General features: G+C 35.8%; 2 protein-coding genes across 4 annotated transcripts in view; one reads left to right on the top strand and one right to left on the bottom strand.

Annotated features, from left to right (window-relative positions):
- Window positions 1-325: 325 nt before the first annotated feature.
- Window positions 326-11965, top strand: LOC586315 (3-hydroxyisobutyryl-CoA hydrolase, mitochondrial). The gene is made up of 9 exons (XM_031000391.1): window positions 326-413; window positions 3779-3959; window positions 5698-5782; window positions 6267-6400; window positions 7441-7665; window positions 8531-8617; window positions 9094-9234; window positions 10402-10521; window positions 10801-11965. Exons 1-9 carry the CDS (start codon window positions 388-390, stop codon window positions 10948-10950), a joined length of 1149 nt encoding a protein of 382 aa, XP_030856251.1. The 5' UTR covers window positions 326-387; the 3' UTR covers window positions 10951-11965.
- A 3814-nt stretch (window positions 11966-15779) lies between these two features.
- The window catches only part of LOC100893485 (serine/arginine repetitive matrix protein 1), a 53247-nt gene continuing 43318 nt past the window's right edge, over window positions 15780-25708 (bottom strand). For all 3 annotated transcript variants that reach the window (XM_030971983.1, XM_011667629.2, XM_003724761.3), the window contains one exon: window positions 15780-24368. In XM_030971983.1, the coding sequence (XP_030827843.1) occupies window positions 24105-24368 (264 nt within the window). In that variant the 3' untranslated portion in view covers window positions 15780-24104. The remainder of the gene's footprint in view (window positions 24369-25708) is intronic.

Raw genomic sequence — 25708 nt, 5'->3', positions numbered from 1 at the left:
ATCTGAGCACATGCAGACAAACAGAGCAATACATTCTGCTGGCCGAAACTCGATTTGTTTCTAAAAACATTTTGTTCGGCAGTAACATTTCTTCTGCAATCGATGCGTAAGTGCATGATCTGAGCACATGCAGACAAACAGAGCAATACATTCTGCTGGCCGAAATCATATTTTGACGATAAACATTACAAAAAACACCTCTCGTGTGATCTTGATTGACCTGGGCTGGGGACGGCCAGATTCATTTCAGAGGCCCGTGACGTGTGTGTGATCTTCACCAGATAGCGACTGAGCTGTTCTGGCTTCTGCAACCAAAGGCAAGGTTGGGCTTGCAAAGACTTAATTGAATCGGCTGAACAGACGTCAATTCATTGAAGTTCAGGGAAAATGTTGGTATCAAGAAGTCTGAGAAGGTATTTATTGTCAATTTTGTGTGTTGTGAGCATTATTTTTATTGGTCAATGGTGCAATATCAAAAAGTAGATAGCGATGGGGCCTATTATTTCATTATGATTAAAAATAAAGGACATTAATTTAAGCCCAATTAAGGTGAAACTGACTGACAGTTAAAATAACATGTTTCCTTGACCTTTTGAGTTTTGTTTGGGTGAAATTGTGACTTGTGTGACTGTGAGTGTGACTTTAATTATGATTAAACAATAGATTTTTACCCGGGGGGGGGGGGGGGGGGGGGGGGGGGGGGGTTGCAGAGACGCCAAGTTCAAAGATCGGCAATGCGTGACATTTTCAAGATTCGGTGCTCGAGCCCGCGTGCGAGGGTATAACTATAAGGTATACCGTTTTTTCAAAATCTAGCGCGCGCGTCGTGCGTAAGAGCATTTTCAGACCCTCGAAATGCGTGATGTCACGCCTAATGCGTGATACTTGGTAGCTCTGGGGTAGGGGGGTAGCTAATCAGATTTGGTTTGGACAGGCGTGTGCTGCTCAAGCCTCAAAACCCTTATCCATCATTAGGCGTCATATAGGGGCATTTTTCTTGGAAAAAAGACCCATTTTTCACAATTTTTCTGTCTCTTTCGTTCGTTAGCCTCTGATTTAGGAAAGGTCGGCTCCTTACCCAAATCAGAGGCTAACAAACTTAAGGCAAACACCAGAAAATTTTTGGAAATTTTGAAAAAACAGACCAATTTTTAATGGTCCTTTTTTTTTAAGTGGGACCTTTTTTTAAAAAAATGACCTGTTAAAGCGTCACACCCTGTATGTCCTAGTATGTGAGTACCCCTCGTCACTCGGCTTATTAATATGATTGTAGGCCTAGATCTGTTATTTCTGTCAATTTGCTTCCTCAAAGTGGCACTATTTATTAGAATAGACCAGTTCACGGTTAGCACATTACTGCAATGACCCCAAATCTTCAAAACATGAAGAGGTCCCACTTTGTACATTTTGAAATAATCACTCCAACAGCGATGGAGGTGCTACATAATAGCCTTTGTTTCCCCTTTTCAAAGAATACTTCCACCTGTGTATCATGGAGTGCATAAATGAATAATGATTACATAACTTTCTTGAGCACGTTTCCAGTATTTCGTCTCCATGTATTTCACAATTTGTTCTGCAATGACCTTTATCTGCTCATGCTCAGACTGCAACCGTGAACTGGCTTATTCCTCACATTTCCAAAGTTTACAACAAATCAAGGTAGACTCGACGGACAAGCTGAATTCGACGGGCATGATGGTAACCCTCTTGGTGTGGATGGCACACATATTATTATCGATAAATCATATTCATAATGGACCAGAGGTACATGTTGTGAGAAAAATTAAAATTAAAATCTCAGAAATCAATATTTTATGAAAATTGCCAATTTTTACAGGACAATAGTGTTTATAGTCCTCTGTATTACGTGTACCAACTTAGATGTATTTAAAAGCATTTTTCATTCATGGTCATCACAAAAATATACTGCAACAGAAATAGCTTGCGTTCTGCACAAAAATTATCATTCATGTGTTTCAAGGTAAAACATCCTGGATTAGAGGACATTTACGCAAGAAAATCAATAATCAGTGGTGCACGAGCCTATCAAACTTCTGTTCTAGGGGTTAACATTCTGAGTTTGAGAATTGAATAAACATACAGAAAAAGAAATTGCTGAATCAATCGCCTCATCGCACGAGCACCTTCCATTGACTGTGTCTGTTCAAGAAGACTCCTATTCATGAGTATCTGATTAAATCAAAGATCTGTTTGCATTTAAGTTTTATAACCTTTGAGCTAACAGGGGTGTACAGTAAGTCCTATACCTCAAGATAAAATTAAGTATACTGCTTGCTCCAATAAATTTGCCAACGTTTGGACATTTGTTTGTGCATAACTGCATATTGTCCATGTGTACCTGCATAATTGTGTAATTGTGAACTGTCTGATGTTTGCATGTAGTGATATAATACCATTTGTCATAATGTACGAGCAACATGCCATCTGATACCAGTCTAGACTGTATGGTTTCAATTTGTGTGGGGAGAAAAGATAAAAAGTAAACGTCTGCATGAATCAAATATGGATTTTAAGAAGAGGTGAGAAATCTAATAACATTTATGTCAGCTTTTTTTTTTTAGCCTAGACGGTATGCATACTAATAATTTTATACCCATCTAATGTCAGGGGAAGCCTAATAGTGGAACAGTTAAAAAACTAAAAGGACAGTGTTTCTTTGTCATATGACTGATTTCATTGTTCCATTTAAATGTATCCTGTTGAAAATAGTTGAATGCTAGGCTTGAGATGATCATATAGTGTACGTGTTGTACACAAATTATATTTTATTCAACAGGTTAATTTAAGATACACAAAATTTACATTCATTATAAGGTATACATTGCAAATTCATAAATCCCTTACTGAAATTTGCCCTTGGTATGTATTGAGTTTTACATGTGCTTAGCTTGTGTAACTATATACATTTCTATTTTAAGTACCGGTAACTAGTATTATGTTTGTTGTGTACACGTTAGATGCTGATTAGCATACATGTAGGCTGTGATAGTGGATCTCTTGTTATGAAAGGTAAAAGGTCATCTAGAGTGGTTTATGTGTCCTAGCCCAACTTATTCAGTCTGTCATCATTACTGGGTTCATGGAAGTATTCTGCAGAACGTGAGCACAGCCCTAAGTCATGTACACAATTACAAAATATGAAAAAGTACAATGGCAGTTCTTCCTTTATACAGGGGACAAATTACCAAAGAATATTGTGCTGTGTTTAAAATTGAAGGCCTACTATTTTCATTAGACGTAAAAACTACAGTATATTTTTGTATAAAAGAGAATAAGAGACTTTGCAGTTAAAATACATTTATGCAAGTGCATAAACTCAAATCTCGTCTATGAATGAAATTTCCATGTGGGCTTCAATGTAAAGTAACTTTCACCCCTGTGCTCCTTAATCCGTAACCGTACATATAAATATTTCAAAATGTATTCATTTATCAGGCCTGATAATTATCCAATTTATATCGGTTTCCTGATTTTTTCCTAATTTTTTTTTTTCTTCATGATTTTACCCCTTTTTTCCCCCAATTTTTCCCAATTTACTTAATCAAAAAAGGGGAATGTTAGATGCCATTTGTGTTTGTGTATGGTTGAGAAAAAGAAAAAAAAAGTCCTCACTAACCCCTGATTTAATCTTTATAGGATGGGGAATATGAGAGATTTTTGTCTTTTCACAATATGCAAATGCTCTTTTTCTGGTGTTGATTGGTTCCCTTCAGTTTAAGAGTAACTCTTCTTACCCTTTCATTTGTTTGCACAGAATATCACTGCAGCGTGTATCAGTCATCCTTGGACAAATGAGGATGTCGTCGACTGCAGGTACAGAGGAAGATGCCCTCTTTGAGAAGATCAATTCAACCGGCATCATCACACTGAACAGACCAAAGGCCCTCAATGCTCTGGACTTTTCTATGGTCAAGAAAATAACACCAAAGCTAAAAGTAAGTCACATCAAGTTTCATGAAGACCACTATTTGTTACCCCCCCCCCCCTAGACTATCATGTAAAAGTCATTTGTATATGATCTTTGCAAATGTAGACTAAATCCTTTAAAAAGAGATTACCGGTAAAGACAAAAGTTAAGTGTTTATTCGCTATGCAGTAAATTCAAGGGAGAAACAACAGTTACGGTGATGATGACAGGCCATAAGAAAGATTGTTTCACGGTAATGCTGTGCTGCACGGCCGATGGCGGAAAGCTCCCTCCTCAAGCGGAAGACAATGCCGAAGGTGACCTTCTCGATAGGTGTCATTGTCAGGGTGCAGGCAAAGGGCTGGTTTGACGAGGACATCACCAAGGACTGGGTAAAGGCAGTCTGGGCTCGACGAGATGGCGGCACTTCAAGAAAGCGAAGTCTTCTGGTTTTGGATGCCTTTTGGTGCCACAAGTCGGAGCCGACGAAGATCATCCTGCGGCACCACAACACCGACATCGCCATCATCCCTGGGGGGATGACATTGTTGCTGCAGCCCCTTGATGTCTCCATCAACAAGAAAACGAATACCAGGTAGACGCAAGGTAGATCTGCCGACCATCTGCAGATGGATCGGCGATGTGTGAAACTTGATCCCAACCTAAATGGTAAAGCTCTCCTTTTTCAAGCCAAGTATCTCCAACAACCTCGACGGGACTGAGGAAGACCTCATCTGGGAAGACAGCCACGATTGCAAAGATGACGTCGGCGAGGTATCGTCGGATGGAGAGCTACGGAGAGCTTAAATATCTGTATAAACCCAAATGGCCCTTTTCAGGGGCACAAATGATCAAGAAAGATACCAAAATAAACATTTTTGTTTATTGTCCTTTCATTTTTATTTTTTTTTGTTTTCGCTTTTGTCATTTTTTTCTTTCCGTCGGCTTATTTTTTGTTATAAAAGCCTTTTTATTTTATTGTTTTCGCATTCTCACTGTTCTCTCTCTCTTTTACTCTGGCATCCATTATTTTCTTTCAGTCGGCTTACCTTTTGTAATAAAAGCCTTATTAAATATCAGTGATTGTTTTCGCTTCTCTCTCTCTCCACGATTTCTCTTTTTTTTTCCTCAAATGCTGGTGGTATCAGCAATTATTTTCTTCATTCATTTTTTGCTTTCTGTCGGTATGCCTTTTGTCACCTCTCTCTCCCTCGATCTTTGTCTCATTTTTCCCTCAAATGCTGCCATGGTGGTATCGGCAATCATTTTCTTCATTCATTTCTTTCGTTCAGTCGGATTACTTTTTGTCATAAAAACCGGTAACATCAACAATTTTAACAGATTTTATTTTTCCTGCAGGCGAATTTAAAAAAAAAAAAAATTATTAATATTTTTTAGGGTGAAAAAGAGGGGTCCACGAGGGCATGATTTCCATATTACAGAACAAATGGTAAGACTGTTGTAGGCATTTGGTCACCTGTAGTGCCACAGTGACATATGTGCATATCATGGATTATTTGATGAAGTTTGTATACTTCTCTGATTGCAATACCTGTTTCACAACAGTGAAACTTCTATCATTTTTCAACATTCAGTGTATCAAACTATCAACATTTAGACAACATAATAACTTATATACCATTGGGGGGGGGGGGTTCTAGAGGTGTTCTGAATATAGATAAAAACAACAGAATCCTTCTAATAACTTCTAATAACAACCTCATGCATTAATGTTTAACATTGCTTCATGTCATTTTATACTTCAGGAATGGTGTGAGGATCCCTCTACCTCGGTTGTTATCATAAAAGGCTCTGGAGACAAAGCTTTCTGTGCAGGAGGTGATATCAAAGGTAATTTAAATTACATTTCTTATCAATTTCAGGCCATTTACATTACTTTCTCCTCCTAAAGTTGTGCTTATTTTAGTTCCATTTAGAAATGTAGAAGGTGCAAATCATTGAATTAGCTATAAGACTCAACAAAAGAACCAGAATTATCGTCAATATCAAGGGTGTCAGATAATTCTCACAAGACGACAAGGGGCAAAATGTTGACTGCCATCTTGTATGGCTAAAATACATTAATGTTGTGCCATATCACTGTTGATATTAGGGTATTTTGATTTTAATTCATGTACGGTATATTGTAGTCTAGCTCACCATTCCACAAAAACAGCATGCTCAATGTCCTTGTCTATTTGCATTTTCTCCCTGAGAAATACAGGTACTACCCCTGTTCGCCCTCCCCATAAGTTCACATTCCTCCCATTTAGGTGTTTGCATTTTTGTTTGGGAACCACCCTGTTTTACAATCGTTTTTCTTCCTCTTGTGCAGCTGTAACAGAAGCAGGCAAAGCTGGTGATCCTCTGGCTGGTGAATTCTTCAAGAATGAGTACATCTTGAACCACACCATTGGCACAATGAAGAAACCATACATAGCATTCATCCATGGCATTACGATGGGAGGGGTAGGTTGGACTCTGCTTGTTGTTAGTTACACGGTTAAAGATATGTACATGTGTATCTCCATTTTTATGCCTCCGCCACCGAAGGTGGTGCCGGAGGCATCATGTTTTCGGGTTGTCCGTCCGTACGTCCGTCCGTACGTCCGTCCCGTTTGACCGTTATCACAATATCTCAAGAACCATTTAAGATTTAAACTTAAGACTCGGGAATAGTATTTATCACCATAGGAAGACGATCTGATTAGATTTTGGAGTACGTAGGTCAAAGGTCACAGGTCACAGAGGTCAACTTATGAAATTCCTTGTATTGATTTTATTAGCGCGATATCTCAAGAACCATTTGAGATTTAAACTTCAAACTTAAGGATAGTATGTATCACCATAGGAAGACGATCTGATTAGATTTTGGAGCACGTATGTCAAAGGTCAAGGGTCACAGAGGTCAACTTATGAAATTCCATACATTGAGATTGTTATCATAATATCTCAAGAACCACTGGAGATTTAAACTTCAAACTTAATGATAGTGTGTATCACCATAGGAAGACAATCTGATTAGATTTTGGAGCACGTAGGTCAAGGGTCACAGAGGTCAACTTATGAAATTCCATACATTGAGATTGTTATCGCGATATCTCAAGAACCACTGGAGAATTTTCACTTCAAACTTAATGATAGTATGTATCACCATATCATAATATCTCAAGAACCACTGGAGATTTAAACTTCAAACTTAATGATAGTGTGTATCACCATAGGAAGACAATCTGATTAGATTTTGGAGCACGTAGGTCAAAGGTCAAGGGTCACAGAGGTCAACTTATGAAATTCCATACATTGAGATTGTTATCATGATATCTCAAGAACCACTGGAGATTTAAACTCCAAACTTGTTTAATGATAGATCAGATAATCATTCCCTGAATTAAAAGTAGTACAATGGGGCTTTGATGTACCTATAATATATTATCAATTAACGTAATAAACTCACATGTTAAGTCTTTTAATTATCCTAAAGTAATTATTTGTAATCCCTTCCACAGGGTGTAGGTCTCTCTGTCCATGGGCGATACCGAGTAGCAACCGAGAAGACACTCTTTGCTATGCCTGAGACTGCCATAGGACTCTTCCCTGATGTAGGAGGGGGTTACTTCTTACCCAGGCTCGATGGTAAACTTGGCATCTACTTGGCTCTAACTGGCTACAGGTTGAAAGGTCGTGATGTCCTGCATGCTGGAGTAGCTACACACTTTGTAGAAGCTCAAAAAGTAAGAATTTTTGAATTTGTAGTAACTTTCGTTAACACCCATTTTCCATAGGAGCCCTGGGTTTCTCAAGCATACCATAGTATTTAAGGGCATCGTTTAACAATGTTAAATCTGAGATGCATGGCCCTACGTGTTATCAGTGTCTGTGATATAGTGTAATATTGAAGCTTTAAAAAAACGTGGTTCAAAATGATCATCAAGTGCCTCATAAAAGTAAAAATCTTTGAGTGGCCGGTTTTACCATACTCATTTTCCCCCAATAGACTGTAGTGTTATAAAAACTGTTAGAAAAACGAATTCTGAAATTTCTAATTCCAATCATAGATATCTTGATAATCAGATAGGCGATCGGCTTGTAAAAGTAATGAGATGCCTGTAAAGGTTTATAATTATGATTGCTGCATGAGCTAAATCAAGGATTTTGTTATAAGGATCTGAGACAAAGTTACCGGATCCCTTTAAGCATATTATTGCATCATTTGAAACAGTTTAAATTTATTTTTGATAATGTCATCCTGGGTGATTCCTTAAATGTCTTTTATCCATTTATTTCATCCAGTGATGACAATTTCTCAACATGACCACCGACTCATCGTTCTTTCCATTATCCCTACCAAGAGTCGGTGTTTACACAAAGCTTTTTTTATATGACATGAATGGATAAAATAAATATTTCATACCAGACACACTACATGGAATCGTCCTTCTCATATCTGATTCTAAAGATGGCTGAAAATAATCCCATTTCTGGTACTGATTATAGGCACAAATAGATCAAATAGACAAGTCAAATTTTTTTTCGAATTATGCTGTGAAATTAAATCAACATGATATTTTCTTTGTTTTCTTTGATTTCTTTATTTAGTTACCAGAATTGGAGCAAGAACTGTGTAGTTTACAATCACCTCAACATGCTCAAGTTCAACAAGTGCTACAAAAATTCCATCAACAGGTAATACACTTTTACACTCTAAAGTGTTATTAAGTACTTTGATAATTGTTTTTTAAAATATGTTGATTATAAAAGAATGATGCAAATATGAAAAATATGTGTAGATGTAAAAAGTATGTAGATATAAGATACATTCCTTATTACAATACCATATGAGAACATGGCAGAAAATTTGAGAGAAATCATGTATATGTACCAAAATAAAAGATTTTTTTTTTACCAAACAGCACTATTAGACAATTAGGTCAAAGGTTGATTTGATTAGTTTTCATCCTAATCTTGACTACATCGTATAACTTGATTGAATGTATTAATGTTATGTAGAGTAGTGAAATTAATGTATGTGTAGTGGAAAAGAAGATTAAATGAGTTTAGCTTGACCCATATACTTGAAAGGCAGTTGTATTCATCTGGTATTATTCTCTTTATTGTATGTGTATCTAATGAATTTGTACTTCCTTTCCATGCAACTTCAGTGTTCCATAGATGCAGACAAACCCTTCTCATTGGCTCCTCATAAATCCAGTATAGACAGGCTGTTTGAAGCAGACACTGTAGAAGCCATATTCCAGAACCTTGAGCAAGATGGATCAGAATGGGCTACTAAACAACTTGAGGTATGTCATCTTGTTAAAGCTAGGCTTTACAGAGACAGTTTTTAGGCTTATCCCTGATTTCAGGCCCTGTCACTGCTCTGTTTCAAATTTCTCAGGCTACATATGGTACACAGGTTAAATGGCCATGAATATTTCTGGGTGGATTTTCAGGCTACATATAAATGGGTTTTATCCACTGGTTTCCCTCTATTGAGTCCCGGTAATGAAATGTTCTTATAAGAGACACCATGATTATGACTTGATTATCATGCATCAATTTTACCATTTAATAGAAACAAACTAGCAAAAACTTACAGTAAATAGAAACGAACTTGCAAAAACTTACAGGAAATAGAATAAAACTTGCCAAAACTTTAATTACAGGAAATCAGACTCACTAATGAGCACAACTTGTACAAAGCTGGGTGATAATGCAAATGAGTTTTGAGTTGGGGTCATTAGCTCAATTTCCTTACAGATATTTCTTCGCTCAGTGCTCAGCTATTTGATATTTTTGCCCACAGAAGCCGAAGCGTGAGGAGAACTTTGGTCTGTATCGCGAACGCTAGCGCGCGCTGACCCAGTTAATCAAGTCCATTCGTTTACGTGCAGTTGTCCAAAAGAAGACGTAGATAGCATTCATCAGTATTTGCCATGATACATTCCCTTTAACATACACTGTAGTCCAATGTAATCCAGAGTATGACATTACCCTGTTGAGCTTGCTGCCATGGACTTTCAAGCAGGGTGGTCAAATCCCTGATAGGGGCTTTAACCTCCTTTAAAGAGATAAGTGTTACTTCCAAGCCAGGATCGTGCTTCAAAGACATTTTCTCTTAATGAAATCATTTGTTGTGATGTGAAATCTTCTTATCCTATCATACATTTCATAATTTTGCTCTGGAAGAATGAAACCTTGCTAGGCCTGCTGTGAGCCAGTAAGCTTTAGCTCATTAACTTTTACATAGTAGTCAATGCCCTTCTGACTCTCAACAGATGATCTGTAAATCAGTCTAGAAAGCTTGGAATATCCCAAAGAGCAGGTATATCTGATTATGTTATGAATTTCGTTTAAGTATATCTTTATGAAATCATCTCCACATCTCATACACTATACACATGTTAATGTCATGTGTTGGACATCCTTCTGAAGCCTGTTAAATTGAATTTTCTTCATTCTTTTTGCAGACACTTAAAAAGATGTCACCCACCTCAATGAAAATCACCTTGCGACAGCTGATAGAGGGCGCCAAACTGACACTAGGAAACTGCCTCTCAATGGAGTATAGGATTGCAGAGGGATGCATTGTAAGTATGAAAACAAAATTTGTGCGGAAAAAGAAACAAAGAAGAATAGAAAAAAAACTATTCTAAAGTGTTATTGAGTAGATTTACATGTAGTTGTGTATAATTCTCTTTTGGGAAGACATGTATTTTGTGACATTTTTCCACTAGTTTTGTCTTTTTAGAAGAGATTAGCAAGTTTAAATCTTCTTGCCCTGCATAGATAATCATTCCAATGTAAACATTACTCTTTATGATAAATTATGAGGATTTTTGATCGATTTCCTTTCCATCTTTAAACAGAGAGGGCATGATTTCTACGAGGGAGTGCGAGCTGTTCTGATTGAAAAGGACCACACCCCTAAATGGTCGCCAGCAACGCTAGAAGAAGTCGATGAGACCATCGTCACAAGTCATTTTAGACCGCTTGGCAAACAAGAACTTCTATTTTAATACCCCAGACTTCTTTTGTACCTGTGTGCTGCTCTGGTATGTCTTCTAGATTAATTTGAGGTAATTTTGAATTCTGGTGTCGAAGCAATTGAAGTTTGAGAGAAACTTTCCAATGGTCATTCTGGATTGTGAATGGTTCTCATAATGAAGATTATTTGTTAAGACTGGCAAAACATAAACAATTTTATAAAACAGACTTCCCCTCACCTCTTATTAAGAATATGAAATGTGTAAAACAAGCTTCTTGTATGGGTACAAAATGATGTCTCCCCCTTTTGGATCCGTAGCAAAGCCACTGGGATTTTCTTGGAATCAAATTTTGCCCCACCCCCACTTTTGACAATCCTGGATCAGCCCTTTCATTGTATGTGTACCATTGATTAGTATGATCTGCCCTAACTTTGAAGCTTTGAGTGTTCCCACAAAATTCTGTATTTTATCATTCCCAGAATTTGAGACTACCTTGGATTCATCTGTAACTTAGCCAAATTGATGTGAAAAAAAATCATGATTTCCCATTAATCTGAAATGAATTTTTGAAAATGATTATCCCCTATCTTTACAAACAAAATCACTTGAGACAATGGTACATGTAGGAACTATATAATACACACTACAAAGCATGAATACAGCATGTATAATCTGTAATTGTGTTCTTCCTGTAATTTTTAGCATCAAAGGCTATTCATGAACAAAAAGTGTTGAGATGTCATGGTTTGAAAGCTATATTTTATGATTCTGTAACCAAGAAGTTGACAATTGTACATACGAAATGTATAGTCTCTCGTGTATTCAGGTCTCTTGGCCACAGTCTCTCATCTAAGCTGATGTGAATGGTGTAAGAATTATGAGATAAAAGAAGAAAAAAATTATGCCCTTGATTCTGAAATATAAAGTATTATGTGAATAATTTTCAATGAAGAAAACAATGCAATAAAATGTATTAAACATTATTAAGTAGATAAATTAGTTCAGTTTAGATAGATTGTCAATAAATTACATTTTTAATTGCCCAGACTTTGTCTCATAAATGAAGTATTGAGTCATGTATTTGGTATTCATTTTGTATATTGTCCGTTTCTCTTTAACGTCAATTAAAATAAAATAGCAAACGGAGATCTGATACCAAAGAAAGTGTCTTGAAAATATGGTCCAATTCAGTGTAGGATCACTATCTAATGAGGGTGAATTGTTACAGATTTTTTTTTTTTTTTTTGGGGGGGGGGGGGGAGGAGATGGAAGGGGGCACTCACTGTCACATGAATGAGGTATATGGATACTTTGCCATTTGTGTACATGAATTTTTGTAGAAAAATCTTTAGACTTGAGTCCCATATTTCATTTATTCCCATTTCTGCCAAAGATGACTCCCCCACCAATCCGTGGGCTTCTCTTTTATCTGGAGGTCTGCATTAGGTGTACAAATTCATTCACTGGATAGTGTACTGCTAGTGAATATGCATGAACATTGTTGTATATTTCAAAGAAATGCTGCAAATATTACGAATTATGTGTGAGTTTTCTTTCCGAGTGAAATTGTTGAAATAGCATGTTCAATTTATTTGTTCCTGTATGGGAAATGAAATTTAGATTTCATCATCCTGTAGGGGTGAACATCAGCTCTTGGTCATCTTATTTGTGTTGCAAAATTTATTTGTGTTGAAAAATTTATTTGCATCCTATATATTGTGTGTAACAGTTGGCATGACTTTTATTGAAAACTGATGTTCGCATAAACAATTTTTTGTTTTGTTTTTAGATATTTCCCCTCACATATTGAGACATACGGGAGTTTGCCTCTCTAATGAGTCACTTTTTCATAAAAAATCCCTAAATATGGGTTCTATTTTTTTTTAAAATGTCCCTAAGCATGGGTCCGCTTTTTCGAAAATTGTGAAAAATGAGCTTTACTTGGAGAAAAATCCCCCAAAATTACCCTTAAAAATGGGTTGGGATTTTGAAGCTTCAGCGGCACACCCCCCGTCCCAACCAAATCTGAGTACCCCCCCCCCCCCCCTGGAGATGTAGTATTATTATCCCTCAAAAAAAAGATATCATATTGACTTCTTATGTTGGTACAGGGTATACGTTAGATTTGTATATTGTTTCAGAGTGCTGAAATTATGATTTATCATCTTTACTCCTATCCATCAAATAGAATTTTGATCATATACTCGGTGGTAGGTATAGATAGGTACCTTGCTTTTCAATCCTTCAAAAATCAGCATAATTCAGTTACATGTGCTGTACTGCAAATTGTTGATTTGTGGTAAGAACAATATATTTGGAAGACCCTTCTTTTATTGAACAATCTCTAAGAATTTTTTGCTGTGATCCATACACTGAGATCCATACACTGTGATTGTGGTAACAACAATTTTATTGTGTCTTGGGGAAAGATAATCTCATTTTACAATCAGGAAGCTTGGTGAAACATTTAATTGATTTGATTTTTAATTCATTAATGTTAATCCTCCATTGTTGTCTTCCAAAATATTTGGAATACTTGCAACTGTGTCAATGAATGATATTCAGGAATTTGTAAAAGGTACAAATAATTGAAATATCATTTAAGCTATCAAAGAAATAACATGTAATAAAAATGACTCTGTTTGTAATGAGATACAGTGTCATCTAATAAAGTCATTTGGTTTCTCATGTAACATAATCATGCAGAATGTTCATCAGAAGGAACCATCAGAAAATGTTTGATTGAGTGAGCCAACTATATCATTATGTAAAAAAGGAACAAATGTATATGATTAAGATAACCGACAATAAAGAAAACATTTATTTGAGTAATATACAAGGACAATACCATTGTTTTATTGTGTCTGATTGTATTACAGTTGATTTCCCTTTCATTGGTGATGCATGGAAATTTATTTTGAATATTGTGCGACAACAGAAAGCAGCAAAAACCCAAAGCGTGTCAAATTTGGGAAGATGCTTCCGAGTTAAGCAACAAAAGCATCAAGCAGTGGTCTCGTACTGAGGAGGTCCAGGGTTCGGAACCGAGTCGATGCGCTAGTGCCCTTTGGCAAGGCATTAATCCTCATTATTAAGTACCCTCTGAGGGGACTTGTAGCTGTTTGGTCCGGGTTGCTTTCTTACAATCATGCACATACTTTCTTTAATAGCAATCAAGTAAAACCAACCATCAAAGCATAATATTAGGCTGTGACAATGTATCAAATTGTCTAATGTTATATAAAGATTCTCCTCTGGTACTTTGCAAGGTTCTGAAGCAAAGGTGGCCTGAAGTAGCAGACGGAAGAATCATGTTTGATGAGGGAAACTTGGACCATTGTCTATTGTATCAGTGAAATAACACAAACTATAGTATACTGCATTTCCAATATTAATCAGATACTCCACTACATATTAATAAATCCTTGAGTTTAATATGTAAAGCAGATGTATCTCCTTCTTTGGACTACATTTTCAATTTTTCATAGAGTGAGCCTTATGACTTATCATGTAAAAATAGATAAATTTATAAGTATATTTCAGAGTAACTGACAATGAAAATAAATTATTTGAAAAATGTACTGGTAGTTCAAGTTTTCAGAAGCCATGGATACATGCCAAGTAATAAAATGTACTTTAGATTAGGTGATGTTGTGCAATAACTTTTACAGATTTAATGGTAACGCCTTAAGAGAGAGATTGTGTGGTTTGATGCTGTTCTGTGAAAGTGTGTTTCTGCAATACATAATATCGTTGGGCAATGTATTGAATGGAAAGTGTACACTATCAGCAGATTGACTTAAAGAGAGGGAGAGGGGAGGTAGAGAGGTGGATGGGATTGAGAGAAAGGTAAAAGAGGGGGGGGGGGGGGAGGAAAATGAAAGAAAAATTTCTTTTAATTTTTGAGATATAGAATGCAAAGTGGCAACTCTGATTTTTTTTCTCCACACAAATATCCCTCCTCGTGACTAATGATGCATAAATATGATTAATTTGCGGAAGGGCTTATTTAAGAATGTGTTTCCAATACAGTGGGACATCATTAACAAATTCCTTAGTACCAAGGAAATTACCTTGCTCTATTGAAAGAAACCCTGTTCACCGTAATCAGGGCTAAAGAAGAAGAAAAACAACCAAATTTAAATAAGTGGGACCAGCAAAATCACCTTGTTATGAATTTCTTATAATTTGTTCTTGGGTACAAGGTTCCATTTCATTGTTCAAAGATGGAAAATGAGGAAATATCTTGTGAAGAAAAGAGGGTTGTTTACAAAAACAAATAGTTTAGATATACTCAAAGTAAAATATAGTTAAATCTCATATATAGGGTTATTAAGTTGTCAGTTTACCTTGACTGCAAAAACACAAAATTTACTTTTATTAGATTTGAATAGTTATCAGGGTGTACTGAAGTGTTTGCAGTTCGCACATGGTAAATTCTTAAAGGCTACTGCCTGAGAAAATAATCCTATTCTCGCATTCAAAATTGATTACAGCGTGGCTTTATACACTGGATAGTGCTCTGTTTGAATAACGAGAATATGATTTGTTTTGGGTCTTTCAATCTGTTTCAATTCAATGATGTTTAAGGTATGTGCCTCACATGAAAGTGAAATGAATGACTGAGGATCTATTACGGCCCATCTGCAGAGAGGGCATTAACTCTATTTAATAAGGAAAATTTGCGGGTGATATGATTTTTTTCCCCTTCTGGAAAGTCACCACACCATCTTAAAAGTACTCACAGACGTAGCCTGTCTTGACAAGCACACACAAACTTTTGTTCCTCCATAGGTAGCAAGCATATCGTACCGAATTCGCACTCACTAAAAAGAACCAAACAGAAGTCATGTCACAAGTATGTTTAGCATTAATTAGCATATTCATCTTTATTTTTTATGTTCATTTAAAGTTTTTACAATTTTACTTTACAAATACATAACATCACCAGCCTACAACAGCAGAGCTACAAAAATAATATCCCATAGACCGATATCATTTTCAAATCTCTCTCCCTTTAGAGATGAACAGTGGAAAATATGAACAACAAATGTTTGTTTAGACTTGTATCATCTTCTGCCATGCAAATGATCAACTTTTCTATTCTACATAACTTTTTCTTTCATCAGTCTTACTATACAAATATTTTAATCCTTTTCCATCATGACATTCTCTGCATGCATTTGTACATTAATCTCATTTTCACATCCAAGTTTACTCAAACTACCGAGCATTTTGATTGTCAAACCAACCTACCAGTACAAAAATTAAATGTAGTATAAATACATTCTTTAAAAGTGCTTTATAATCTTTCCTCTCCTCTGTTACATAAATTTTAGACATTAGTCATACCATTAAAAAACATCAAATACAATTTCAAGATGTCTTTTAGAAGAAAGTCCCAATAGTCTTTCAAATTGATTTCCAGGAAAGTGTAATATTACATGTAGATATTATGATATTTTCAGAATATATCTATCTATGTCGATGTTTTGAAACCTATTAGATCAATCAGTAGCCTAAACTTATCAAGTCTAGAATACAGATTTATGTCAAAAATATATTATCAGATCTTCTACTGTACACACCAATTCAACAAGTCCTCTGGTAGAACCATAAAAGCAAATTCATATTTGTTCATTAAAAAAATTTGTTCTATTACCTCATACATAAAAAAGAACATGTCTGGAATTAATACTCAAATGAAAGCCAAAAAATGCTGAAAGAAAACTTAAGGGCATCAAATTGGCATTATCCTGATGTAGGAAACCACCATTCAATCTGTACAGAAGCACATTAGTCTCCTTTTCCCTACCCAATAGACTCTATACACAAGCGTGCGTGCAGACGAATGAGTGGTTTTCAAAACCACGATATAACCATCAAATCTAGAACAGAGCGCTCCATAAATACTTGCCCACAAGTATCATATATGGTCAAGCACATCTTTAGGACAAGCACTATTACCACTACCGTAGACATCACTGACAATAATTACTAGTGACTAGAAGCCTTTACTTTAAATTAAAATCATTCAAATACCAGCATTGATGCAAGGTTGATCTATGCATGGTGAGCATGTTTGGGGATTTCAAACTTGTTATAATAATTCTCATATAACTTAACCCTATGGAATGACAAAGCCAACCAAGTACATTGAACAATTACTCTGACGGAAGGTCATATGAACTGTACACACTGCAGACAAAACATTAGCTGAATAAAAAGGGGTATGTTTAACAATAATACAATGCTTCTGATCATCTCTTTGGAACCAGAAGGGGCATTTAGTCAAGTACACCCTTCTGTCTCTCAAAATATGAAATGAACAAACTGAAAGAAAAGTTATGTTGATACAAGACTGTCAAATTGGAATGTGTCATTGGTTAGCAATGATACACAGTGTTGGATAAAGATAAAGGGATAGAAAAGTTTCAAATACATATAGATGTAGACGAGGTCAGCACACAAACATTATATTTTTTGTTTGGAATGCCTGCATTATTGAGATATCACATTTGACAATGAATTCTTATTTTAAATTACTTACTTTTTCTAATGTGTTTGGAACATGACAAAAATCCTGCAATATGACTGGTTAGCTTGATACTAAATAATTAGTGGATGTAATTGTTCATAAAAACCTAGAAGAAGGTCTGCCTATAAGATCAATCTAAAAAAGAATAGGGAATTCCTAAGAAACAAATGCTCAAAATGATTTAAATCAGAAAACCATGTCTCTTTGGTCCTCACGTATCTTTCAATGCTTTTCGAAGAAAGAAAATTTCAATTGAATTGGTCTTGTACCACTTCGACAATTAATTTTCCACCTAATTTCAACCTTAACCAAGCACCGAGTAATACCTTTAAGTTATGAATTGCAATTGAAACTGCCACATTCAAGCAGAAAGTGCAAGCATCTTTCAATTGGAAAATAAATTGGTAGATTATTAAATGAAACCACTACCATATAGGGTCCTTTATAAAGCAGAAATGTGTATGGATAATTCATATCTTCAAGCCTGTTAATGATTGAATATAGAAATATGACATGTAGATTTTACTTTAGCATTACGATAATTAAAAAACATGAAACTTCATGTATGAACCATAGAATGAGGAAGAAGTTGAAACAGAATAACTGAACAATAAAATACTTTATAGCTACTGCAAATCATTAGTGTTAAATGGTTGTATTTTTACAACACCTCAGTAATAAAAAAAGGCAATCATAACAAAACAAATATAAGCACAGCATACATGTCCTTAGCCATAAAAACAAACCTCTACACCATATAAGATTGACATAGGTATACATCTGGGGTTATTAATCTGCAAAATTTCAGTCTGATAAAAACATAAAAGAAACAGCAGACATAAATATAACATAAAACCAATCTTAGCTAGGGGCAAAATTTGTGCCTTTGATTCCAAACTTTCAAACTGTTATTGCAATTTAAAAGGTCATTGTTAACAACAAAGAAATGCTGAGAAGTTTTGTGAAAGAAATGAAAAGGGGGGGGGGGTCAAAGATTTCATCTGGCTCTGAACAGATGATTTATTTAAGTGTGAGAGTTTTTTGGGGGGCTCTATGGATTAAAGAATGAAGTACTTCATCAATGTCAGAGACACACAGAGGGCAAGTCTGAGGAGTAAATGAAGCTCAAAATGATTGATTTTAAGAGCAAGCAGTAAAGCTTCAAAACCTAACACTTCTATGAGCTGCAGCCCAACACAATGCCTATAATTTCACATATAATCCAATGGGCTGATTCTGTGTCACAGAAGACTACAACATCTACCCAAACAAACTGGAATAATCTGGGATAAATCTGCATTATATCTTTAGCGTCATTACTAGAGTTTTCATATATGATATTCTTTCTTTCTTCATACCGTCTTTGATATGTTACCAAAGGCAATTTACTGTTTCTGTCAAAATGTACAATGAAAGTAGAATGTGTATATTGTCTTAAAAGAAAAATGTATTCAGCCTATCTTTTTTCCTTCCCACTTTCACTAAACAGTGGCAACTTACAAAAGCCATATGAATGAAAAAAGTATAAAATGTCTATAATAAACACATACCGTACTTCTTTAAAAGTTGACATTATTTATACCAAAAAATCAATCCATGCCCAGTATTAGTGCATGAATGTGATGGGGAAATTCTGGCAAGAGTATATTACTTGTAGGTTACAAACATACATTTTACAAATATCTTCCTTTCTACAAAGCACTTACATATAATGTTATATGGATAATTCTCTACAAGGTTTAGAAAATGGTGCAAAGAAACGGTAAGCATCTACTAAAAAGGCACCGGTTAACCAACAACCATCTCCAGATTTCAAATCCTGGATGTTTCAGAATGATTAGACAGATTAATGTTTTCCAAAGTCTTTACCAAGAAGATAATCACAATCAATGGCTAAAATGCCAGAAGGGCATTCATTTTACTTTTACACATCGTTAGCCCCCCCTGTCTATGAAGAGAAGATGTGTTAATCTTAAATGTTGGAATTGATCTATAATGGCAGATATGCTCCGTGTTCTTTAAATTTTGTTAATTTGTTTATTTCCTCAGATATGTTAGAAAATAAAAATAATGGCTCACCAGATAAGATATGGGATGCCAATATTGCCATGTTAACCAATACCTTTAAATAGAACAGACATTTTTACTATGTTCCTGACAGCGATACATCGATTCAGTTACTAAATTCAAAGACAGCAACAAGAACATGTAAAAGCCATTACACCAATGTGACAATACCAAACATACATACATATATAGATATATAGATATATATATTCTCATTAGTTACTAGACGATACATGTACGCAGCCCTATTCATTTCTCAAGTGTTTGATTTATCCAGAGTTGCATTATTCATCAAGCAATAAAAAAGATATAATTGTACTCTATAGGTATGGTATAGTTTGCAATAATAAATAAGACATGCAAAACTACATATATAACTCTGTCCCTTGGCAAAAAATGATATAGATGCACCATATCTGCTTATACAAAATTATATTCTTTGCCGATATAAATAAAATATATTTGTGATTGTTGGTATGTGAGTACAAGTGTCTGTATAGGTACAAATGTGCAGTTGATTATGTTACAAGATTTACATCAATATAATTTAGCTTTACATTACATCATGTACATTAAAAGCGTAGACACAGTATCTTACAAACATTTGCTACATTATAACTTTCATGAGTGACATACAAAGATTAAATATGACAGACAAAGATAATGAAAAACAGTGAAGGTCATGTTATGATCAACATTTAAGGATTACTCAAATATATCTTCAGTAAGTCTAATTGGACTGATCTAGGATTTTGACAAGGGTGAAGGGGGGGGGGCACAATTCAGAACATTACATTTGTTGTTGTGAAGTTAAGGCCTGCCCATTTAGATTCAAAAAGGGGAAGGGGTGAGACATTTGTGCCCCTTTCCAAATCCACAATTGATTCTATAAATTTGGATATAATAATAATTGTCATGGCCTCTCATTTCCATTAAATCATCAACCCTTTTTCAGGCCTCCTTTGCACAAAGCTTACAAACTGTGCACATATGGTCATTGCCAATGCAGCCCACATTTAGTGTCTGGTGTCCTCGAAACATTAGCTACAGACTATTTATTCTGAATATTCTCATCAGAACTGTATAATCTGGTACAGCAAGATGCTAATCCTTGTTTACCCCACTCAATCTTCAAACAAATACAGATCATCATTATGCATGACTGCATGTTTATGCCAATGAATTGTCTACAATCATACCCTCTAAAGAAATAACATCCTACCCCATTTCAGCCTTAATTAGACCAACGCCCCTAAAAGAGGGAGAGCAAAATAAACATTGCTTTTGCCTTTATCACAAGGACACCTGTTTATTCTAAACCTATGTTGTTCATGCAAGGTCAGCATATTCTATGTATGATAGTAGCAGGCCAAAGCTATGTTAATTAAATATGTATGTGATGAAATGTCCCTCAAACAAGCACAACATTTGAATGCTGCTTGGTTTTATTACAATATCAACCATGGATTATTTTTTCAAACTCATGCACCATATCAAAACACTTCACAAGAAGTGGTTAATACTGTCGGAGCATTTATAAAGTGACTTACAATAAATTGAAAACATATTCCTAAAGATCACAATTCTTTCCATCCTAATTTTTAATGATTATGTCAATAGCAACCTCTACATACAAAGAAAGTCACATTCCATGCAAATATCAAGTTGAATGATCATGTTCAGGAAACACTGCAACATTCCTTTGAATATTTGATGCAAAAGAGCTAGGTCAACAAGGTATTTGACCTACTTGAAGTAGTCATCTAAGGAATGCCAGCATTGTTGGTCGGTAGTCAAGGCAACCACTTCACAAAATGTCACATTTGAGAGTTGCCCATGATGGCCAAAGTATTGTATTACAACAAAGATGGTCATTCAAAACTTGGAGTGGTTAGTAAAGTGTGAGGTAACGGATGACAGTGCTACATATTACTGTTTTTAGCTTGTATTTGGTCGTACATTTATAAATAATGAGTACATTATTTACTGACTCCACTTACTGACTACTAAATCTTACTTCGATTGTATCAAAATACATAACTTTTTTAAAGAAAATGAAGCACTGGCTTCTCTTGATTTTGTAACAATAAAATACCAAATTACACATTAGAAGATCATGGAAGTTAATCATTTCACAATTGACAGAGCAAAGTTTCTGACCATACTTCTAGGGAAATTCTTCCTGTTAAATTATCCCTCTCATAAATGTTGCGACTGTCAATTATCACAATGTCTCGCGGCATAGGGAGACCTTGCAAGTTTTGATGACATTAGATGCTTTAGATGACCCATGCTTGTTGCAGGGGTAATACTTTGGCACTCTCTACTACAATGAGTAACAGAGCGTACCTACATTATTACATGAGCAATAAGAACATTTGGCTAGTTCCCAAAGCCTGCACTCATTAGGTATGCTTAATTTGCTAGTTGGCACAGGAGTGCAGCATCACATGTTTTAAACTCCAACATAAGGCACAAGAAAGCCATGCACTTTATGCATGCATTTGTCACAGGTTACAAATCTTTCACATTTGAAGCAAGTAGTGTTCACTTGATGTAATCGCCTGCTCAGAAGCAGAAGGGCGATTTAAAAGTAGGAACATTCAACACATAGTTATGCCCTTCTGGCTCCTAAGAAACAAAATTAGGAATGTTTCCTTTGTCCTAAATCCAAAGATATTCTATTATCTAATGACTGGCTCTTGTACAGAATGGAGATATCTTGTAAGCAAAACTGAAACAGGATTGTGATATAATCAAAACAATTCATATATATCTCAGAGTAAAGGCGATATGGTCCAACTCAACTTATCTACTTCAAGGTTTATTTGATAATTGACAGGAAGTGAAATAAGAAGAGGTCCCTTTAGAACGGATGTTTGGAATTGTAGCTGATAGAGATAGCTATTTTTGTTTTAAAGGTTGGTGACCAGCGAGGCAACTTCCTTAAATCTTTTTACAAAGATGTACATATGTCATTCTAGACAAAAACAACATCCTCTGTTGGATATAGCTGCTTAGCAGCTTTATTATGATATCTATCTAGTGGTGAATTTATGTCCAAAACAAAGTACCACAACTTGTTGTTGTTGTTGTTGTTATCATTGTTTTGATTTTATTGCGATTTCATTCATTTGAATTTTCATTTCCGGAAACAGTTGGATGTCTTAATTCAGTCATAAATGTATTTAGCTGCATCAATAAATGTAGTAATGATCTTTGATGAGCATTTCTCCCATATTTTCTAATCTGCCAGAATATTTATCTTGGAAAATGTTTCTATACATATATTTCAATTCTCTCTGATTCTATCGAAAGTCATTTCCCTGTTTATGCAAGTAAACACTAAGAAACAGTTCTTCAAGTAGAAAAAATGGAAGGAAGAATTGTAGCAAGGGAAGCGACAGGAATGAAGCATTATGACATCAGCAGTTTTATTTGTGAAAAGGAATCACTCTTAACGTTAGTTTAACACAATCCATTTTTGAAAATATTAGCTCACAAATTGTTATAAAATTGACTATAAACAAGGATATTATTTAAAGTCTGATTATAAGTTCACATGTGCTTTTCTACTGCTTTGGTCAAAGGAAAAGATTTCTGGTTGATGGAAAAGATTTCTGGGAAGTTGACAATGAATTCAGGTATACTTAGGGATGAAAACCTTCAAATCTATACTGCTCATCATCACTTTCACTTTTAAATTATATGAGCCTTGAAGAAAAAAAATGTCACTCCGAAATCACAAGAAGAAGCTTTGCTATTACAAGCAGGAATTGAGCTCTGTTTATGTCTTCTCAGATTTACGTCATTGTATCGGAAGGGCTGACTCAAAGAGTGACATGTCTGTTCTTCTTCCCTAATCTTGACATTGAGCTACGTTTTTTACATGAAGAGGACGTATGATTCAAAGCATATTTCCTTCCTCTCCTACACGTAGCATCATGGAAGTGGAGTTGTCATTTTCTGGTCAATGACGCCGATGCTAAACATAAACCACTTGATGATGCTTATTCTTGTATTATGGGAAACCTTATCCTTGTCATTTTTATTTTCTTCAATGAAGCTTACTTTTGGTGATCTTCATGAAAGGTTTTCCTCCTGTGCTATTTAGTCAAAATTTAGGATTTCTATCACAATGTCATAGCCTTCCTCTGGACTACATATATATCTCAACTAGGGAAAATGATTTCCTATCAGAAATAATTCATCTATTCCTGAACTGGCAAGTTCTTGGCATTGGATGATTACTGTATTAAGAACATGGACCCCACTAAAACACACTTTTATGTACATTCACTGGACTCAAATTGAACATACATGTATTATTTAATTGTATCTTATTACTTTAATACAGAATCATCAGAATGCTTTATCCATAGACATTATGAAATGTTGTTAAAGAATTTAAATATTTTTACAAAAGGGCATTACATCTGATGAACAGCGTGGATGGAAGTCTGATCTTGGATGTTTTCAAGAAAGCGAGATTAGACCTGGGTAAAAAAAAAAATAGTTGATGTATTGATACACCATTGACGGAACGAGAGATCTTTCTATCCATCCCATCATTTCAAACTCATGACTGTTGCTGTCCACTAGCCGTGAAGATCTCCACCTCCGACTCGCTGCTGTTGGATCGGATCCTCTGCCTTGCTGCCTGCTTCTTGGCAGCGATCAGTCGTTTCCGAGCTTCCTCCCTCGCTGCCCTCATCTTGGCTGCTCGGCTCTCCTTCTCGTCCTTCTTGTTGGAGTCTTTCGCACCCTGCGCGGCCTTGTCATCCTTGTCCCGGCTCACCTGGCGACCATAGCCTCGCTTAGCTGGGGTCTTGCGGGGTGTCGGCTGTAAAGATAAGATGATGATGGAATAAATTAGTTTATCGGTAAATAGCTTTACAAATAGTAGCAGCATTGAAATTGTGCAAGTCTGATTTGCCTCAAGAAATTGAAGAGTCCGAGAGCGAGCGAAGGGAGAGAGAAGGGAGAGAGACGGAGAGAGACAGAGGGGGAGACAGAAAGCAAGCAAGAGACAGAGACAGAGAGAGACAGACAGAGACAGACAGACAGAGGGGTGAGAGGGTAGACAGAGCAAGCTGTTATTCCTGAGCTAATAAGTGATTCAATGTCATATTTGTATCGATGAAATGGCACACAATGTATGCACAGAGCCATTGAATTAAATAGAATGAAAACCACACTTGGATAAATCTTGCCTTTGTATTCAAATCAAAATCAAAATGACATTCAAGAGAGAATAAAAGAAAAAGAGAGAGAGAGGGGGGAACTATCATTAATCTGTTGGCATTTTCCTTTCTAAAATGTTCTCAATGTAAACCAGATCCTAAGAGATTCAAATGAACTGAAGAATGTGATTACTATTCATCTGTCAATCATACCAAACCAGAACTTAATCAACAATTGTTTAGGAGATCACAGATACTGATGCAGGCAATCTAACAGCATAATCACAGGAATGTTATAATGACTATCTATTTTCAAAAGGAAAAAACATAACTCAATTGACAATAATATGAATTCTAAATTGCCCCATGTGTCTTGCTTGCTAGGCAAGCTATTCAATTATGGCACTGCTATTACAGTCATCTGCAAGGATAGAGGATGGAGGAGCAAATCTGACATTCCTCGTTAAGATGCTCATCTATCGCCAGTTGTTCTCCCCCCTGCTCCTTCTCATGCACACATCCCAACCCTGCACATCTACAAATAGCAGAGTAATGAAGGTAATTTTGTCAGGATGAACTCACGGCAAACTCCCGGTGCGGTATAAAAAAAGTCATGAAATGCTCAAGGTACATGTCTCGTTGTTGCGATAAAACAGAGATGGAGGGAAATGGGGAAGGTCAAAAAGGGGCTTAGGAATAATGTGTTGCGTCTCTCTCACTTAATTTTCTCTGAAAGACCAACGTAGGCACTGCCTGGAGAAAATGTAAGAATTTTCACCAAGGGTCTGTAGCTATTTTCTGAATAAGCCCCACTTTATACAAATCAGGGAGAATTTGTAAAGGAGGACAGACTGTCTAAAGGTCAATAAGCATTCAAGGCAAGAAATCTGTTGCAAGAGATGTTCACTGGATGAAAATGCTTATTGAGGGAGAGGATGACTGAATGACTGCATAAATTGAAAGAGTGATAAGGGGTAATACTAAATACTAATGAAGATGA

This window comes from Strongylocentrotus purpuratus, unplaced genomic scaffold, assembly GCF_000002235.5.
Source record: "Strongylocentrotus purpuratus isolate Spur 01 unplaced genomic scaffold, Spur_5.0 spur5_scaffold_6, whole genome shotgun sequence".
In the NCBI taxonomy this organism is placed as follows: Eukaryota; Metazoa; Echinodermata; class Echinoidea; order Camarodonta; family Strongylocentrotidae; genus Strongylocentrotus; species Strongylocentrotus purpuratus.
Note: the sequence above shows the minus strand (reverse complement) of the source record. Positions and strands in the feature narration are given on the sequence as shown.

Coding starts and splice junctions, on each gene's coding strand:
- LOC586315 (XM_031000391.1), top strand. CDS start 388: ATGTTGGTATCAAGAAGTCTGAGAAG. Junction 5,783..6,266: donor TGCAGGAGGTGATATCAAAG/GTAATTTAAATT, acceptor CCTCTTGTGCAG/CTGTAACAGAAGCAGGCAAA. Junction 6,401..7,440: donor ATGGCATTACGATGGGAGGG/GTAGGTTGGACT, acceptor TCCCTTCCACAG/GGTGTAGGTCTCTCTGTCCA.